This window comes from Arachis stenosperma, chromosome 3, assembly GCF_014773155.1.
Source record: "Arachis stenosperma cultivar V10309 chromosome 3, arast.V10309.gnm1.PFL2, whole genome shotgun sequence".
NCBI lineage: Eukaryota > Viridiplantae > Streptophyta > Magnoliopsida > Fabales > Fabaceae > Arachis > Arachis stenosperma.
In genome coordinates, this window is record NC_080379.1 from 5,758,394 (window position 1) to 5,775,606 (window position 17,213).

General features: G+C 32.5%; 2 protein-coding genes across 5 annotated transcripts in view; both read right to left on the reverse strand.

Annotated features, from left to right (window-relative positions):
- Positions 1–4,347, reverse strand: part of LOC130968245 (disease resistance protein RUN1-like) — a 28,018-nt gene extending 23,671 nt beyond the window's left edge. The window contains exon 1 of one of the 3 annotated variants that reach the window (XM_057893419.1): positions 3,534–4,300. In XM_057893419.1, the coding sequence (XP_057749402.1) occupies positions 3,534–4,018 (485 nt within the window). In that variant the 5' untranslated portion in view covers positions 4,019–4,300. Of the gene's footprint in view, positions 1–3,533 lie in introns of all 3 variants that reach the window. The other 2 variants (XM_057893420.1, XM_057893421.1) reach the window with 2 other exon arrangements.
- An 8,707-nt stretch (positions 4,348–13,054) lies between these two features.
- Positions 13,055–17,038, reverse strand: LOC130968559 (disease resistance protein RUN1-like). 2 transcript variants are annotated; one of them, XM_057893903.1, is made up of 6 exons: positions 16,364–17,038; positions 15,106–16,210; positions 14,735–15,028; positions 14,402–14,590; positions 13,826–14,317; positions 13,055–13,747 (listed from the first exon to the last, which is right to left on the reverse strand). In XM_057893903.1, exons 1-6 carry the CDS (start codon positions 16,861–16,863, stop codon positions 13,181–13,183), a joined length of 3,147 nt encoding a protein of 1,048 aa, XP_057749886.1. In that variant the 5' UTR covers positions 16,864–17,038; the 3' UTR covers positions 13,055–13,180. The 2 variants fall into 2 exon arrangements, with proteins under 2 accessions (XP_057749886.1, XP_057749885.1); XM_057893902.1 differs by having other exon boundaries at positions 13,826–14,590; positions 16,364–17,037.
- Positions 17,039–17,213: the final 175 nt, after the last annotated feature.

Below are 17,213 nucleotides of genomic sequence, written 5' to 3' on the forward strand. Positions count from 1 at the left end.
TCAATGGACTCCTCTGCTTCATATCCGGAAGCCAGTTTACCCAGGTTTAGTCCGTGAGTTCTATGCCAACATGAGACTTATTGATGGCACAATCCACTCATATGTGAAGAAGATTCATATCACTCTTGATGCTGGAATCATTGGGATGGCTCTAGGTTACAAAGAAGAAGGACCAAGAGCATACATGTCTAAGAAATGGGATTTAAGGGTTGGGATCACATACCAGAAGGCTTTAAATCACACCTGCGAAGGTCTCTCCAAAATGGATAGTACGGCACCAACTCTCAAAGAACTTGGTCCAGATAAGACAATTTTTCTTTACAAAATCATATCTCATGTTTTCATGCCACAAAGTGGACCACGATATCGGGTAACAGTGTCTGACTTTCTTGTCCTTTTTGCTCTCGTTACTTCATCTCAAATATCATTTGCATACCTTATGATAAGGCACATGTGGAAATCTGTCAAAAGTTCAAAAAGGCCTACTCTTCCATATGGAATGTTTCTCACCTGCATCTTTGAATATTTTAAAGTTGATATAACAAATGAAGATGTTGAGAACAAGGTTTCACTCATAAAGGGCGAAGGAGCTGGTGACAAGAATGCTGATTCTGAATCAGGAGTACAATCTATCTGATATCTTATGTGATTTCTAGTGTTATTCGCTTCCTGTTTGAACTTTTGATTGATTACTTTTGTGATACTCTGTTAAACATTTGATCATTTTGGATATTGGTTATATTTTGCATATTTTGTTTCATAGAATAAATTCTGTTTGCAGTTGCTCCATGATGACAAAAGGGGGAGGAAATTTAGGTTCCAAAATTAAAATTGGAACGAAACAAGGGCTGGAAAAACAGGGGAACAGGGGTTGAAATTTTTTTTTAAAAATTCATGATTACCCTTGTTCAAAGAATGCATGTTGTTATTGCATTTGTTTTAATATGGTCATTGCTGTTTGAACTGCATTTGTTTATCATGATTAGTCTATTTGGCATTTGGTTTATAATAATGTTTGATTTACTTTGATGCCTGGCTGTTGATTCATCATTGATAAACTTGTTGGATTGAAAATTTATTTTTGGCAGTTCCTTTAATTTGTGTAAAAATATCAAAACTGCCTTGTTTTGTTCTTCAAATATTTTTCATCATGTTGTTTTGCTCTGATATCCTAAACAGGAAAATGTTAGAAAAATATTTGGATACTTTTTGTTGTTTGAGCAGTAAATCAGTTTATGATATCAAAGGAGTTTTGATTATCAATTAAAACTGCTCATAAATCAAGCATTTAGCATCATAAAATATGCTAAATAACATTGTTACTTGAAGCTTGATTTAAAATGTTACAGGTTAGTGCTTCCCTTGGTAAAATAGCATACATTAAGGGGGAGCCATGTGACATTTAGAAAGGGGGAGAAATTCAAAAATCAAAGGGAGTATTCTGTACTCAATCTCTAAATTTCTTTCCATTTCAATTTTAATAATGTTTGTCATCAAGGGGGAGATTGATGAGTTTGGAAAACTCTTATTTAATTTTGATGATGAACAAACATTATTGAAATATTTAATTACAAAATTATTAATTTGGTCTTAATTTATATTTGCTTAAATTAATAATTTTGTTGTGCAGATTTCATATTGGGCCGAAAACAAATTTCTGGTGCAAGCCCAATATACATTCAGCCCTTGGTTTTAATAATTTATGATGATTATGGCTGAATGGAAAATAAATTAATTGGGCCAAAACCCAAACATTATCATAAGCCCAATTAATTTGATTGAATCAAAATTTTATTGGGTCAGATTAAAGCCTTATTGCAACAATGCCCAATTTCAATTTTGATGAATGTTTCCATGCATGATCCGAATCCAAAGTCCATCAGGAAAGCAAAAGTTAACATTTGTTACTTGCCTCCAACGGATTCCATTTTTCACTTTGGATGGAATTCAAATTTAATTTAATGCATTGGAAACATAAGCAAGTGAGAGAAGATTGATTTGACTAAGGGCATCATTGCTACACGCCAACTAAGGGAAGTAAAAGCAAGCTATTTTCAATTAATTAGTTTAATCACTTTGAAATAGCTTTACTTCAGATTCTTTCTTCTCTCTCTCATCTCTTTCTCTCTTCGGTTATTGCACAGAAAATATTGGCAGCCATGGAAGCAAAAAAGGAACTACCGAAAGGAAGAGAAAGCAAGCCTAAAGACCATCTAATGATGGCAAGAAAACACACTAAAATAAAAGTGAGCTGTGGCTGAGATTTTCACCAAATGTGGTTAGATTTGGTGAGGTAATCTTGAGCCTTTCATGCTCAAAAAGGGACGTTGAAGATTCGGCCAAGAGGGAGATTCTTGAAGCATGGCTTGTCTTCGATTCTGATCAACCACCACAGGGAGTAGCTAGAGTGGCGAAGTGATGGTTGAAGACAGAGATTGAAGCAGATGAAGTCATTATCATCATGAGGCATCAAGGGCCAGAAATCCATCTTGGAGAGCAAACCAAGGATGGAGAGCCCGGATTGATGAAGGGTGATGATCAAGAAAGGACTAGAGGTAATTGCATGTTGGTTAATGCATGGTTATTTCTTCTCTCTCTCTGTGTGGCCGAACCGGTTCTGTGTTTGTTGAAGGAGGAAGAAAGTTGGTTCGGTTTTGGCTTCAAGTGTGGAGGCTTTCCTCTTCTTTTAAAAGGGGGAACAACCACTATTTGAAGCAAAGAGAAAATTTGAGAGTGCAAGGCACAGAGTTCTCAGAGCTACCTGAGCTAACAGATTTCTCTTCTCCTTCAATGTTCTCTGTTTTGTATTTTTCTGTTTAATTTTGTCATGTCTTGAGTCTCATGGAAAAAGGCAAACAAGTGAGGTTTGTATGAAAAAGCCATAGAGCGGAAAAAGGCAGAGAGTGCAAAATTAAAAGAAAAAGTCATAGATGTCTTAGAGGTCCTTTGTTCATCTATGTTGTGTATCATGATTCTGTGGGAATCCCCTTGTAAGTTGGGTTAGCACTTTACAAGTTGTAATCAGATTGATTATAGTGAAATTCCATCATGGTTGTGATGGAGACTGGATGTAGGCTGCACTGCACCTAGCAGCCGAACCAGGATATATCTGGGTGCCATCTTCTTCTACTTTCTACTCCATTTCTGTTTTCAAATACACAGGAGCAAAAACCAGAATTATCTCGTGTCAAGTGACGAGACAAAAAGAAAAGTCTCGTGGCAAGGGACGAGACAAAACAAAGTTGCTCGTGTCTATTGACGAGCAAAAACAGAAAAGTCTTCTCTGAAAGTCAGCAAGTGTTAGCATCGAAAAGGGGGCTAAGATTCAACCCTCCTTCTCTTAGCCACTGAAACCATCAATGGCTAAATTATTTTATGAAAAAATTATACACTTTAATACCGCGCGATTTAGGTGTAGTTAACCATAATTGTTCAATAAAATCTGTGTCATGTGTTAATTAATGTTAAGAGTGATGATGATGAAATGATTTGAAATAAGGAATGAATAGCAAAAGATGGAAGGGGTAACTCACTTATCCTTGAGATCCCAGCCAGAGAGACTGGCTACTTGTGTTAGAGAAGCCCTCCATCTTCGAACTTGCTCCATCATCTCTGCATCTTCTTTGAATCTTTCTTCGTGTTCCACAAAGGCCTTTTCGTAATTTCCACTTTGCTTTCTCACCTCAGATGGACTCACTTCACAGAAAACAGGCAGAACACGCTGTCCCGGTATGTTCATGCAATCCGCTATCTTTGCCAGTTCTTGCAAGCACCATGTGGAAGAAGCATAGTTGATAGAGAAGACAACAATCATAACCTGTGATCCTTCAATAGCTTCCAGAAGCCCTGCTGATATAGGTCCTCCTTTCTGGAGCCTAGTATCATCTTTGAAGGCAACTATGCCGTGTCTGCAGAGAGCAGCATAAAGATGATCGGTGAAGTTGAAGCGAGTCTCGCCTCTGAAACTCACAAACACATCATATTTCCAATTCTTCTCAAGACACAAGGTGCAATCCATTATATGTGAATAATAAGGATTAGTTTAATCTGTATGGAAATGAGATGCATACCGAGGACTCGGGAAAGAGTATATATATATATATATATATATATAGAAAGTATGAGGAATCAATAAAATATTTATACAATGTCTATAATGGAGGTTTAGAGAGTATTAAAGATATAATAATTAATGTTATTTTTTTTCATTAGCCGAAGCTTTTGGGATAAGTAATATCATAACATGGTATTAAAGTACTAGATCCAAAAGGTTAAGAGTTTGATTTTTGGTGAATCCTAAAATCAGTTTAAATTTTTGAGAAGATGTTTATATACAGTGGCGTCATAATCATTGTTTAGCTGAAAATTCTTGCATTGCACTGAAGCATGAAAAGAAGAGAACACTCTAGTGGAACACAACCTTAATTAACTTCCAACTACTTCACGCGCATTCTTTCAATTACGGCGAAGAGAAAGTCTCTAGCCACCACTTTCATTCAAATTTAGTAAACATTTAATCATTAAAAAAAAATATATATAATTTTATATCATTACAAATATTAATAATAATTAATTTGTACAAAATGTGTTAGTATATAATACTACGGTTATTACCAATTTCCCACAAGATGTAAACTCATCTGATGTGGGGACAATATATATGAACATTTTTTTCATATATATAAATAATTATTTAGTAGATATATATATATTTTATACGTTAAAATAAAATTTATTTTCGTTAAATTATTTGTAAAATTTTACTATCTTTTTTTCTAGTGAGATTACATGGCAATATTCTAACTATGTTGTAGTTTAAATTAAAATATAATATAATATCTTCATATTGTTATATCTTTTAATCATTAAAATGCATCTACTCTTACTTAAGCATTTTATTGCAAACTATTTTTTATTTTAAAATATTATTTTTATTAGTATTGGGACTATACTAAAAATTTTTTTAATTTTTGAAGATTAGATTTATGATAATAAATGTTAAACAAGATAAGTTTTTGTTTTTTTTCTAGTATTACCATTAAGAATAATAATAATAATACAACTACAAAAATAATTTTAATTGCATTTGTCCCACTGAAAATTAATCAACTAAAGAGTTTATTTAACAGTAATAATTGCAGTAAACAATTGATTTGTGAATCTAAATATAGTTTAGGCAAAGACTAATAATATTTTGACAATGATCATTTGTAAAGAAAGAATATATAGAGAGATATTCTAAATTACAATCTTTCAGACATTATTATATTTTTTCTAATAAAGACTTATAAATGGATATTCTTTTATTTGAGTATTTTTCCTAATTTTGTTGATAAAATTCCAAACTTAGAATTAAAAATAAAAGAATAATTTTTCTTATCAAAATAACAAATTTATACATGTAGAGAATTCTTTGTGGAGATTTTTAAAAAAAATCATATACGCCTATGTTGTCCTTTCTCGATTGACCCCATCACCCATGTGAAGCTTAGTGGTAAATAATATGTGGAAGGTGGGCACAAAGCCCTCAAGATTTTACTTCTTTTTTCTTCCATAGCATATCATTTAACTACTTTAAAAGGAAGAAAATAAAGGGAAAAGAATATTAATATTACTATATATGTAGAGCAAAAAATAGATGAAAAAATTATGCAAAATTCACTATTAAGCTGATGTGATAATACTTTTGATTTTAGAACACTACTAGGTATCAATTTCAGTAAATTAAAAATAGATAAACAGATTCGTTTGTCCAAATCTTTTCATTTGCTAAACATTTTTCCTATGGCGGCAAATGGTGCATGTTTCAGTAAATTAAAATGCATGTACTCAAAGTTAAACATTTTATTGTGAGCTATTTTTTATTTTTAAATATTCTTTTTATTAGTATTGGGACTATAATTAAAAAATTTTTAATTTTTGAAAATTAGATTTGTGGTAATAAATATTAAATAAAATAAGTTTCGACTATTTTTTTTCTAGTATTACCATTAAGAATAATAACAATGCAACTATAAAAATAATTTGAATTGCATTTGTCCCGCTAGCTGAAGATTAATCAACTAAAGAGTTTATTTAACAGTAATAATTACACTAAACAATTGATTTTTGAATCTAAATATAGTTTAAGCAAAGACTAATGTTTCGACAATTATCATTTGTAAAGAAAGAATAGAGAGATTCTAAATTACAATCTTTCAGTCGTTATTGTATTTTTTTTAATAAAGACTTATAAATGGATATTCTTTTTATTTGAGTATTTTCCCTAATTTTGTTGATAAAATTCTAAATTTAGAATTAAAAATAAAAGAATAATTTTTCTTATCAAAATAACAAATTTATACATGTAGAGAATTCTTTGTGGAGATTTTTAAAAAAAATCATGTACGCGTATGTTGTCCTTTCTCAATTGACCCCATCACCCATGTAAAGTCCTTACACATTGTTTGGTTTAAAGGAAATTGAGTAGAAAAAAAATGTAGGTATAAAAAATGGATGAAAAATTAAAATTTTCATTGTTTGGATCAGGATAGAAAATTAAAAGAAAAATAAAGAAGTGATATGAAGCCATCTAAAATTTTTCGGTCATCAGATAAAAACTGATAGAAAAGGTGTAAACAATGATAAAAATATAAATTTATTAAAGTATAGGTAAACAATGAAAATATTAAATAATGTAAACAATAGATATATCGAATGTTCATTTTACTAGTGTATGAATGGTTATTTTAATATTAAAATTTAGAAGGTTAATTTGGAGGTGTAATGCGTTTTTATTTGATTGGTGGTTGTTCATATTGTTCAACAAAGTCATCGCAAAATATGTTTCTTGTCTTCTTTCTAGTTTTACCGTCCTTGTCAACAAAGCCCTCAAGATACTTATGTATATAAGTGTTATTTGTAATAATTGTCTTCAAATCAGATTTTTAAGATTTTACTTTTTTTTCATAGCATATCATTTAACTACTTTAAAAGGAAGAAAATAAAGAGAAAAGAATATTAATATTGCTATATATGTAGAGCAAAAAATAGATAAAAAAAAATTATGCAAAATTCACTATTAAGCTGATGTGACAATACTTTTGATTTTAGAACACTAGTAGGTATCAATTTCAGTATATTAAAAAATAGATAAACAGATTCGTTTGTCCAAATCGTTTCATTTGCCAAACATTTTCTCTATGGCAAATGGTGCGTGTTTCTTGATCTTAGTCCCACTTTCCTCTCATGACTACAGTCATTGATGGATGACTAACGAAATTGATGAGTAATTATAGGGAAGGATCTCATATACATGACTTGTAGCTTCTTGGCATTTTCGGGATTTCGGTATTCTCCACAAAAACGACGAAAAATTTACAACATTGTTCAAAAAATGTGTTCACCATTGACTATCTCTATTCCTTGTGCTGCAAACAAAAATATCTCTAACATGACCAATATGGATCACATGATCCTCTCAAATCTCAAGGATGTCTTTATAAAAAAAATGTAAAGTTTAATCATTCTATTATTTTTATAATTTTATTAAATTTTTAATTAAATTTTTATACTATAAATTTTTTAAGTAAGTCCTTTTTAAGTATTTTTTGTTTTCTTTTTAAATTACATTTCTATACTATAAATTTCTGCTACAATCACAAACATAAAATAAAAAAGGTATGAACAAAAAATCTCTAGTAAACTATTTTTTTTTGTCAATTTCTTTGTAGAATACTAGTGTCTACTTGTATATGACTAAGTTGATTTTTTTTTTGCTAGTAATAATATTACGAAATAATATTATAAAATTATAAATTTTATGAATTATGGAAAAAATTCATAGAATTAATGGATCTCTTTTACAATAAAATTGTAGGAATAAAAGTTTTTACCTATCTAAAGAGATTAGTGTTACAGTTTTGGCCACACTTTAATATAATTGTACCAGCACTTAGATTTATTTAACTATTTAAATTAAAACTAAATCAACCTCCCCTAAATATTTAATAAGAAAATTAAGAATACAAGAAAAAAATTTTTAATAAAAAACATATTTTATTACTCAAATATTTATTACAAATAACTCACATTCTTACAACTCAAATTCTCACTCTTATTTATAGTCATCCACCTCCTTATATATGACTAAGTTGAAGTTAGAACTAAACAAGTGCTAAATACTAATTTGCGAGACAAGTTTGTTGAGTGATTGTAGTAAAGTTAACTCAAAATAGAACCATCCCAACAGAAATGTGAAAAAGGGTCCATAGCCTATAACAATAAAATAAAAAAGAAACAAACTACTAGAAGAGTATCATCTGCTGTTAGCCAAGAATCTTGTAAAGTTGATGAAGTTCAAAAAAGGTTATTTCGCAGACTAGAGTAATACTCCAAATAGGTCCCCAAGGATTTGTCCGTACGACAGATTTGTCCTCCAGAAAAATTAACTAAGTCCCCAGTCCCCAAAATTATTAAATATGTGACATATACGTCCCTGCTCCAGGTTTAGCCGGTTAACTGAACACTCTCTCTCTTACGTGGAGGTGATGAGTGTGACGTGTCAGGTTAAAGGCTTTCAGGACACTTTGGTCCCTGCACACGTGGCCAAAACGACGTCGTTTAAGACTTGTTCAAAACGACGTCGTTTTGAATGAGACAGATTAGTCCCCAACCTTTATGAAATGAATGATTTAAAACGGCAGCGTTGTGAATAGGTCTTCACTTTTAAAAGGGATGAACATGAAATTAGGTCTTCACTTTTTACCCCCTGTGCCTCCAACTCGTGTATGTGAGAGAGAGTTTTTGGCTCTGAAGAAGATGATGGCTAGTGGAGGCAGCACGTTAGTTGCAAGATTAAGAGGCCAATAGGACGTCCAGTAAAGAGAAGACCAGATCTAATAGAAGACGGACCAGAGAGTACTAAGACAAAAAAGACCTTTCGAGTCACATGTGAAAAATGTGGAGAGACTGGCCACAATGCTAAGACCTGCAAGGGAGCTCCTAAGGCTGGCACTAATCCTAAAGGAAAGGTCAAAGGAAAATCCAAGGAAAAGTCAACTACAACACAAGAAGAGGTTCAGGTTTCTCAATCGGCACCCGTAACTCAGGTATACATTGTGCAGCTTCATATGTGTGATACATTGTGAAGCCAATGACACTTACTTTCTGCTGCTAAATGTGATACATTGTGCAGCTTCATATGTGTGATAACATGCTTATGATTCAGGTTTTTGACATGAATTAGTTGTTGTGTTATAGAGACCAACTTGACATATAAATTTAGTAATTAGGGACCTGTTTGACTTATAGTAGCATTTTTAGAGGACCTATTTGACTTATAAAATACATCGTGAAGGGTTTAATTGTCCTAATAATTTTGCTTACGTATGAGGTTATCCAGCCTGAGACACCAACAAATAATACTGTACCAGACGTAGGAATGAATGTGAATGCTGCAACTGTAAGTATGCTTCATAATATGTTTCACTATTAATTCCTAAACATTACTTACAAATATCTTATTTTAGAATACTCATAATTGTTTACAATTCAATCAGGGAAGACAAACTCAGCCTCAGCAGCTTTTTAGGCGTCCAAAGCAGACAATAATTAGGCCCAAGAGACAGAAAAGTGTGAGTGTTGAGACAATTGCAGCTGCAAGTAGCGGCACAACCTCCAAAATGTTTAAATTCATTCCAATGCCTGGACTGAACCCATCTAAGAAGAAATGATGCTTTAGAAGAAATTTATTGTGAAATGGACAAGATCTTGTTTACTCTTGTTATTTTGAAAAAAATAGACCTCCACTTTTAATATTTTTTGTGCACCACTTTACATCAGTGTGTGTAGAAAGAAATAGACATTCTTTATTTTGCTAACATTTTGATACAACTTATGTACATCCTCTATGTTGATGCTACTTTATGTTAACATTCTGATGCATGTTACTTGAATATTCTGGTTTGGATTATATAGTATTTTTGTTTTAATCTACTTTGTCAAATTACTTTGCATTTTCTGAAGGGGTTAGCAATATTATCAACTTCTAATATTCATTTAACTAAAATGAGCCATTCAAATACAATATTTTTCTAACAAAGATACAATGTCAATTGCTTAAATAATCACCACATAGATACAAAACAGAATCACAACTACAAGTGCTCCTATTATTACACTACTAAACAACCTTAGAACACTGTCCTTCTTGAGTTTCGAACTATCTTCATTCTTTTTTATTAACATCTCCTCCAATTGTTTCACTCTCTCTTCCAAGCAATAATCCAAACTTGCACCAAATTCTTCACCCACGCATGTCTCCACAGAGGCCAATCTACGGCTTTCAACTACATCATCCACCAAATACCCAAAAATCTCATCAAACCATATAAAAAAATCACAATATTCTTGCTTTTCCTGCAATCAGAATAACAGAACATAAATCATCATATTAGTCTTAGTCCCTAATTATCAAAACTACAGCACCATAAAAATCCACCACTCTTAAGTACCTTGAAGTGAGGACAGCCAAAGAACAGCTTATTCGGGTTTCTGTTATGCGAGACCTGGATATTACGGCATATGTCCTGCACTTGCACTTAGGATGTTCTCCTCTTCTAAGTCGCCCCCTTCGGACGCTAGTCGAACTGCTGTCAACACTGAAGACATCATCCATAGTTCTCCGACCGCGTCTCCGACTTGCAACTGACGTGCTGCCTCCACTAGCCATCATCTTCTTCAGAGCCAAAAACTCTCTCTCACATACATGGGTTGGAGGCACAGGGGGTAAAAAGTGAAGACCTAATTTCATGTTCATCTCCTTTAAAAGTGAAGACCTATTTACAATGCTGCCGTTTTAAATCGTTCATTTCATAAAGGTTGGGGACTAATCTGTCCCATTCAAAACGACATCGTTTTGAAAAAGTCTTAAACGACGTCGTTTTGGCCACGTGTGCAGGGACCAAAGTATCCTGAAAGCCTTTAACCTGACATGTCACACTCATCACCTCCACGTAGGAGAGAGAGTGTTCAGTTAACTAGCTAAACCTGGAGCAGGGACGTATATGTCACATATTTAACAATTTTGGGGACTGGGGACTTAGTTAATTTTCTTGGGGGACAAATCTGTCGTACGGACAAATCCTTGGGGACCTATATGGAGTATTATTCCGCAGACTATGTTAGAGAGAAAATGAAGCGGTTTGTGATTCCAATTTCATATTTAAATCGACCTTTGTTCCGAGAGTTAGTAAGCCAAGACAGAGGAAGAATTTGGATATGATCATTCAATGGACGGTCTCACCATTCCTTGCGTAGAGAATGCTTTCTTGGACATCACTTCTCACTTGAATGGATTATGAGTAATACTAAAAGAAACTCACACAGGGTAGTTGAGTCACAATTTTGGAGTGAAGTACCAATCCGGCTCCTGTCCATTTTTAAGAATGACAACGCGACCCCTTAAAATAAAATCGATCCACTTCGGTTCCTGTCCCATGATTCCGTCACACAACGCGGTTCCTGTGGGTATTTTTCCGTCAACTCTGAACGGAAAATACTGACGTGTCACGTTTAGAAATGGACAGGGGTCTAATTGTCTCTAAATTTAAATTGGTTAGGGGTTTATTTGTCCTTATAATTTTTTAAACAATATTTTTTTAGAATTTTTTTATTTATTGTATTAATATTTTTTTCAATAAATTATTAAATATATGGTATAATAAGTACAAACTAATTAATAAATTATTCAAATTTAAAAATATCATTTATTATGAAACTAAATAAATCATTCTCAAATATAATTTTTAAATACATAAATAATAAACATTAAAATTCAGTTAATACATTAATAATAATACTCTATGATATACTATTAGTATTATGATCTAGATAATTTTTTACAATAAAGTGAAAACTAATGAACACATTACTTGATATATAGTAAAATATTTTTGAGTAATAACAAATTTATTTTTTTATCTCTTTAAACTAAATTAATAATCTATTTGATATCTTTATACTAAAATATACTATGAATAAACTACTAATACTAAATGAAGTAATATATATATATATATATATGATGGAGACCATTTATAAACTCAACAAATTTAAGGTATCAATAATATTATTAATCTATTAATAATACATATGATCATAAGGTTATAGATTGATAAAGATTTATCAATAAGAATAATATAGATTAATTAAAATTTTAAGTATATTAAAATTCAATTAAAGAGATAAAAAATAGAATTATTTCAATTAGTATTTAATTATTTCATTAAAGGTTATATATTTTAATTATTTCATTTAGTATTAGTAGCTTGTTCATAATGTATTTTAGTACAAAGATATTAAATAAAATTATTAATTTAGTTTAAAGAGATAAAAAAATAAATTTGTTATTACTCAAAAATATTTTACTATATATCAAGTAATGTGTTCATTAGTTTTCACTTTATTGTAAAAAATTATCTAGATCATAATACTAATAGTATATCATAGAGTATTATTATTAATGTATTAACTGAATTTTAATGTTTATTATTTATGTATTTAAAAATTATATTTGAGAATGATTTATTTAGTTTCATAATAAATGATATTTTTAAATTTGAATAATTTATTAATTAGTTTGTACTTATTATACCATATATTTAATAATTTATTGAAAAAAATATTAATACAATAAATAAAAAAAATCTAAAAAAATATTGTTTAAAAAATTATAAGGACAAATAAACCCCTAACCAATTTAAATTTAGAGACAATTAGACCCCTGTCCATTTCTGAACGCGACACGTCAGCATTTTCCGTTCAGAGTTGACGAAAAAATACCCACAGGGACCACGTTGTGTGACTGAATCATGAGACAGGGACCGAAGTGGATCGATTTTATTTTGAGGAGTCGCGTTGTCATTCTTAAAAATGGACAGGGGCCGGGTTGATACTTCACTCCACAATTTTGTATATAAGGCGCTTAGAATTTGTTTTATCCTTTTTGTCGTGAAACTAGCATCTTAGTTAGATATCAAAGATGTAAATATTAGAAATGGAGTAATACTATAAATTCAAATAAATAAACTTCAATTGAATATTTAATTTTGAATCCAATATTTTTAAAAATAACCCATTTGTAAATGTAAAGCAAAAGGCAGTAGAAGAACTGAACCATTAAATAATTAGAGAATGCTATTTATTGGTGATCTTGAATTGGCAGAAACTTGTGGTTGGGACTCTGAACTGAAGAATTGGCGCTAAACATCATTGTTGGGTTAAAATGTTCCAAATCTTCCTTAAATACCCAACGGTAACCACAGCTCTTCACTTCTACAACTTCTTCTGGAAAACCACTTATGGTATGCAATGTAATACCATGAAGATCAGATGTTCCTTCTTTTGCATTACTTGTATACCGATCAATGAAAGCTTCCCGGAATAAAAATATTAGCAACATATGATCTAATTCAGCTGTGATCAAATCGTTCTTAAGACGTATTGGAACATGGGGATAAATGTTCCTATACCCTTTACGACGAAAACTCCAACCAATTAGAGCGGGAGGAAATATGGCTTCTTCAAGCAATTGAGTTGGAGTATCGTGCACAACAAATGTTACACAAGCAGCAATGCCAATCCAATTATTGTCATCCACAATGGGAGATGGATCAAGGCTCACTGAATCACCCGTATTCTGTTTGCTGAACCACCTCGGAATTTTAGTTCCTGGAACAACAGCTTCAATGCGGCATCGCGGGTTCACCTGCCACAGTAGAAATTAGGTATGCTTAACAATATAAGTTCATAATATACACAGAAAAAAGGGAATTGAAGTTGGTACCTGAATCATTTTTATCATCCATGAAATAACTGTGAGGCGACAACCTTCCGTGTCACTCAATTTCGGGCAGTTGAAAACATATATTTCTCCATAGTAATATCTTCCACTGGTACCTCCTATCGGCATAAAGGTACTAGGCAACAACTTTAGATGCTTACAGTACTCCAAGTTCAACACCCTTAGCTTGGGAAGTTCCTTGATGCAATCAGGTGGCGTAACAAAATTGTTTCCCCCTATGTTTAAATCTTCTAAACAACGTAACTGTCCAATAGCATCAGGGATTTGAACTAGATTACAGAAACTTATGTCAAGAGATACCAAAGCTGGGAAACGGGACAAAGTAGGCACCAACAAACTAACTGAATTGGCACGCTTTCTAGAAGACAAAAAGTTGAGAGGCCTTGTAAGAGTTTTGCATATGGAGGTTGTCATATGGCTTTGCACACTTTGACCTGTATTCAACTGCTTCCTTTGTCTTGGTTTCTCTAACAACTGATATTTAAGTAATTTCCAACAGCCAGATAGGTTTAGATATATAAGAGAATTAAGATGAAATATGCTGTTGGGAATACTCACAAGATTTTTACAGTTTTCTAAATTCAAATGATGAAGCTTTTCCAGGGAACCAATAGATGCATCAAGGTGAACAAGTTTCACACATCCTTTAAGATTTTTGTACCAAAGATTTGGGGCCTGAGATAAATTTGGTATCTTTACAAGATTTTTGGAATGACATAGTTCCAGATATGTCAAATTATGGAGATCCTGCAATAAAATAGAAGGCTATTATTATAACTATATTCTAGCTCATTTTAATTAAGTGAACGAAAAGAGAAAGAATAAGAAAATTGTCTTCGTTTTCTTTCAAATATAATCAAAACATAAATAATACAATGATATCTATCATACCTTTATTCCCTCCCATAGTTCTTTGATGTTGCTATAATTTAGGATTAATTTAACGAGTTTATTTGGCTGAAAGCTTGATGGCAAACATGTAAAGGGATAGTCTTCCCAATCAACATACCCCAACTCATTAGAAAGAAAATTAGGACATCCTAAGAAATTCACTTCTCCGAGGATGAGTAATTTAAGGTGCCTCATTTGTGATAAAGCTTCAACCCTCAGTGTTGTCCTTTCTGACATCTCTTCTCTATTTGGATGAAATCTTGGCAGAACTATGGCTTCAAGGTTTTCTGCTGCCTGAAACATTAGATCTTTGAAAATTATTTAAATTCTAAAAATGAAGTCAAGAACAATATTCTCAATAACTATTTTACCTTATTTTCCCGCAAGACATCACTTAGATCCTTTTGATTCCATAACCTACTCCACTTTCTTGGTTCTTTGGGTGATTTTTCTCGAACAATACTTCTACCCAAATCTCTCAACAAATCATGCATATTGATAATATCGTCCCACTTATAAGTTATGAGTGACTTATCAATGAGAATTCTTAAACCAATATCAGATTGAAATCCTCGAATACTTAAAATATCCTTTACATACCATTTTCCATACCCAGAGGGAAAGAAACATGCAATATCAAGAAATATCTCCTTTTCCATCTCCTCAAGTCCATCATAGCTGATTCTAAGCACATCTAGAATGTCTTTTGTTGGATTTTCTTTTAGTCTAACTAATGCACTACTCCACTCAGACACATTTCGCCCAAACAAAAATGAGCCCAACACTCTAATTGCTAACGGGAGTCCATTAGCATATGTTAATACAGAATTTGTCAAACGCCTGTAATCTTGTGCAACATGATTACATTTGAAAGCTTTTCTACAAAACAATGGGAGAGCATTCTCATAATTTAAGAGTTGAACTTTATAAACTCCATCCACTCCATACTCTCTCAATAGATGCTCATCTCTAGAAACTATGATTAATCTACTCCCTGGACCTAGCCTTTCCCGTTTTATAGCCAACTTCTCCAATTGAATCCCCTCATCAACATTATCTAGAACTAGGAAAACCTTTCTATGGCGTAACCTAGTTTGAATAAGATTATTTGCCAATGAAAGATTGCATATAAGAAAATGTTCTTCCATGAAAGCTTGACAAAGAAGTTGCTTTTGTACACCAAGTGGACCATCATGTCTGTATGTTTCGCTTACATCATCTACAAAACATGAAACATCATATTGATGAGAGATTTCTTCATATAAAATGGTGGCAAGAGTTGACTTTCCTATACCACCCATTCCACAAATCCCTACCACACGAACATCATCATCCAAGCCTAAAGCTAGAATCTTTTTGAGTTCTTCCAAAGGGGATTGCATCCCAACTATATCATTAGATAGACTTGATGATGGTTTGGGACTCAATATACTTGTTACTGCTTTCACAATTTCCTCAATGTTCGCAGATTGTGACCTGAATATATAGTAAAAAAAGGTGAAAAACAAAAGACAGAACAAGAAAATCTACATAAATTCTTAGTTCAACAAAAGGGGAAAAAACTATATATAGCATGAGATGGTCTATGAATCATAATTGTCCACTGAAATCTTTGAACTGTTTACTCACTTATTCCTCATATCCCAGCCCGAGAGATTGGCTACTTGTGTTAGAGCTGCCCTCCATCTTCGCACTTGCTCCGTCATCTCAGCATCATCTTTGAATCTTTGTTCATGTTTAATAAAGGCTTCTTCATAATTTCCACTTTGCCTTCTCACTTCAGTTGGACTCACATCATAGAAAACTGGCAGAACAGTGTGTCCTGGGATTTGAATGCAGTCAGCTATCTGTGCGAGTTCTCGCAAGCACCATGTGGAAGAAGCATAGTTGATAGAGAAGACAACAATCAGAATATGTGATCCTTCAATAGCTTGCTGAAGCCCATCTGATATAGGTCCTCCTTTCTCGAGCCTGGTATCATCCCTGAAGGCAAGTATGCCGTGTCTGCGGAGAGCAGCATAAAGATGATCGGTGAAGTTGAAGCGAGTCTCCCCTCTAAAACTCACAAATACATCATATTTCCAATTCTTCTCAACAGACAAGGGGCTTTCGATTCTCATGCAATCCATTGTAAGTGTGCACAGTCAATAAGGAATAAGCAATGCAGAAATAAGGATTAGTTCCTATGAATATGAGATGCACACCGAGGATAAGGGATTTATATATATATATTAAAGTCAATGGACGTGTCTTTTGGTTAGTTTGCAGGGTAGTAGTTTTTCTGTGGAGGAAAGGATAGATGAAAATTCCTGCAGTGAGTGGTTTAGAGTTTATTATGAGCAAAACAAAACATTGAAATGGGAGTGTGGGACATACTTTTTTTTTAAAAAAAAAAATAGATAAGTAGTGACGTTAACCTTTCTTAACTTCCAATTTGACACGCATTGCTTCAATATTCGTAGCTCTTTGCTCCAAATCT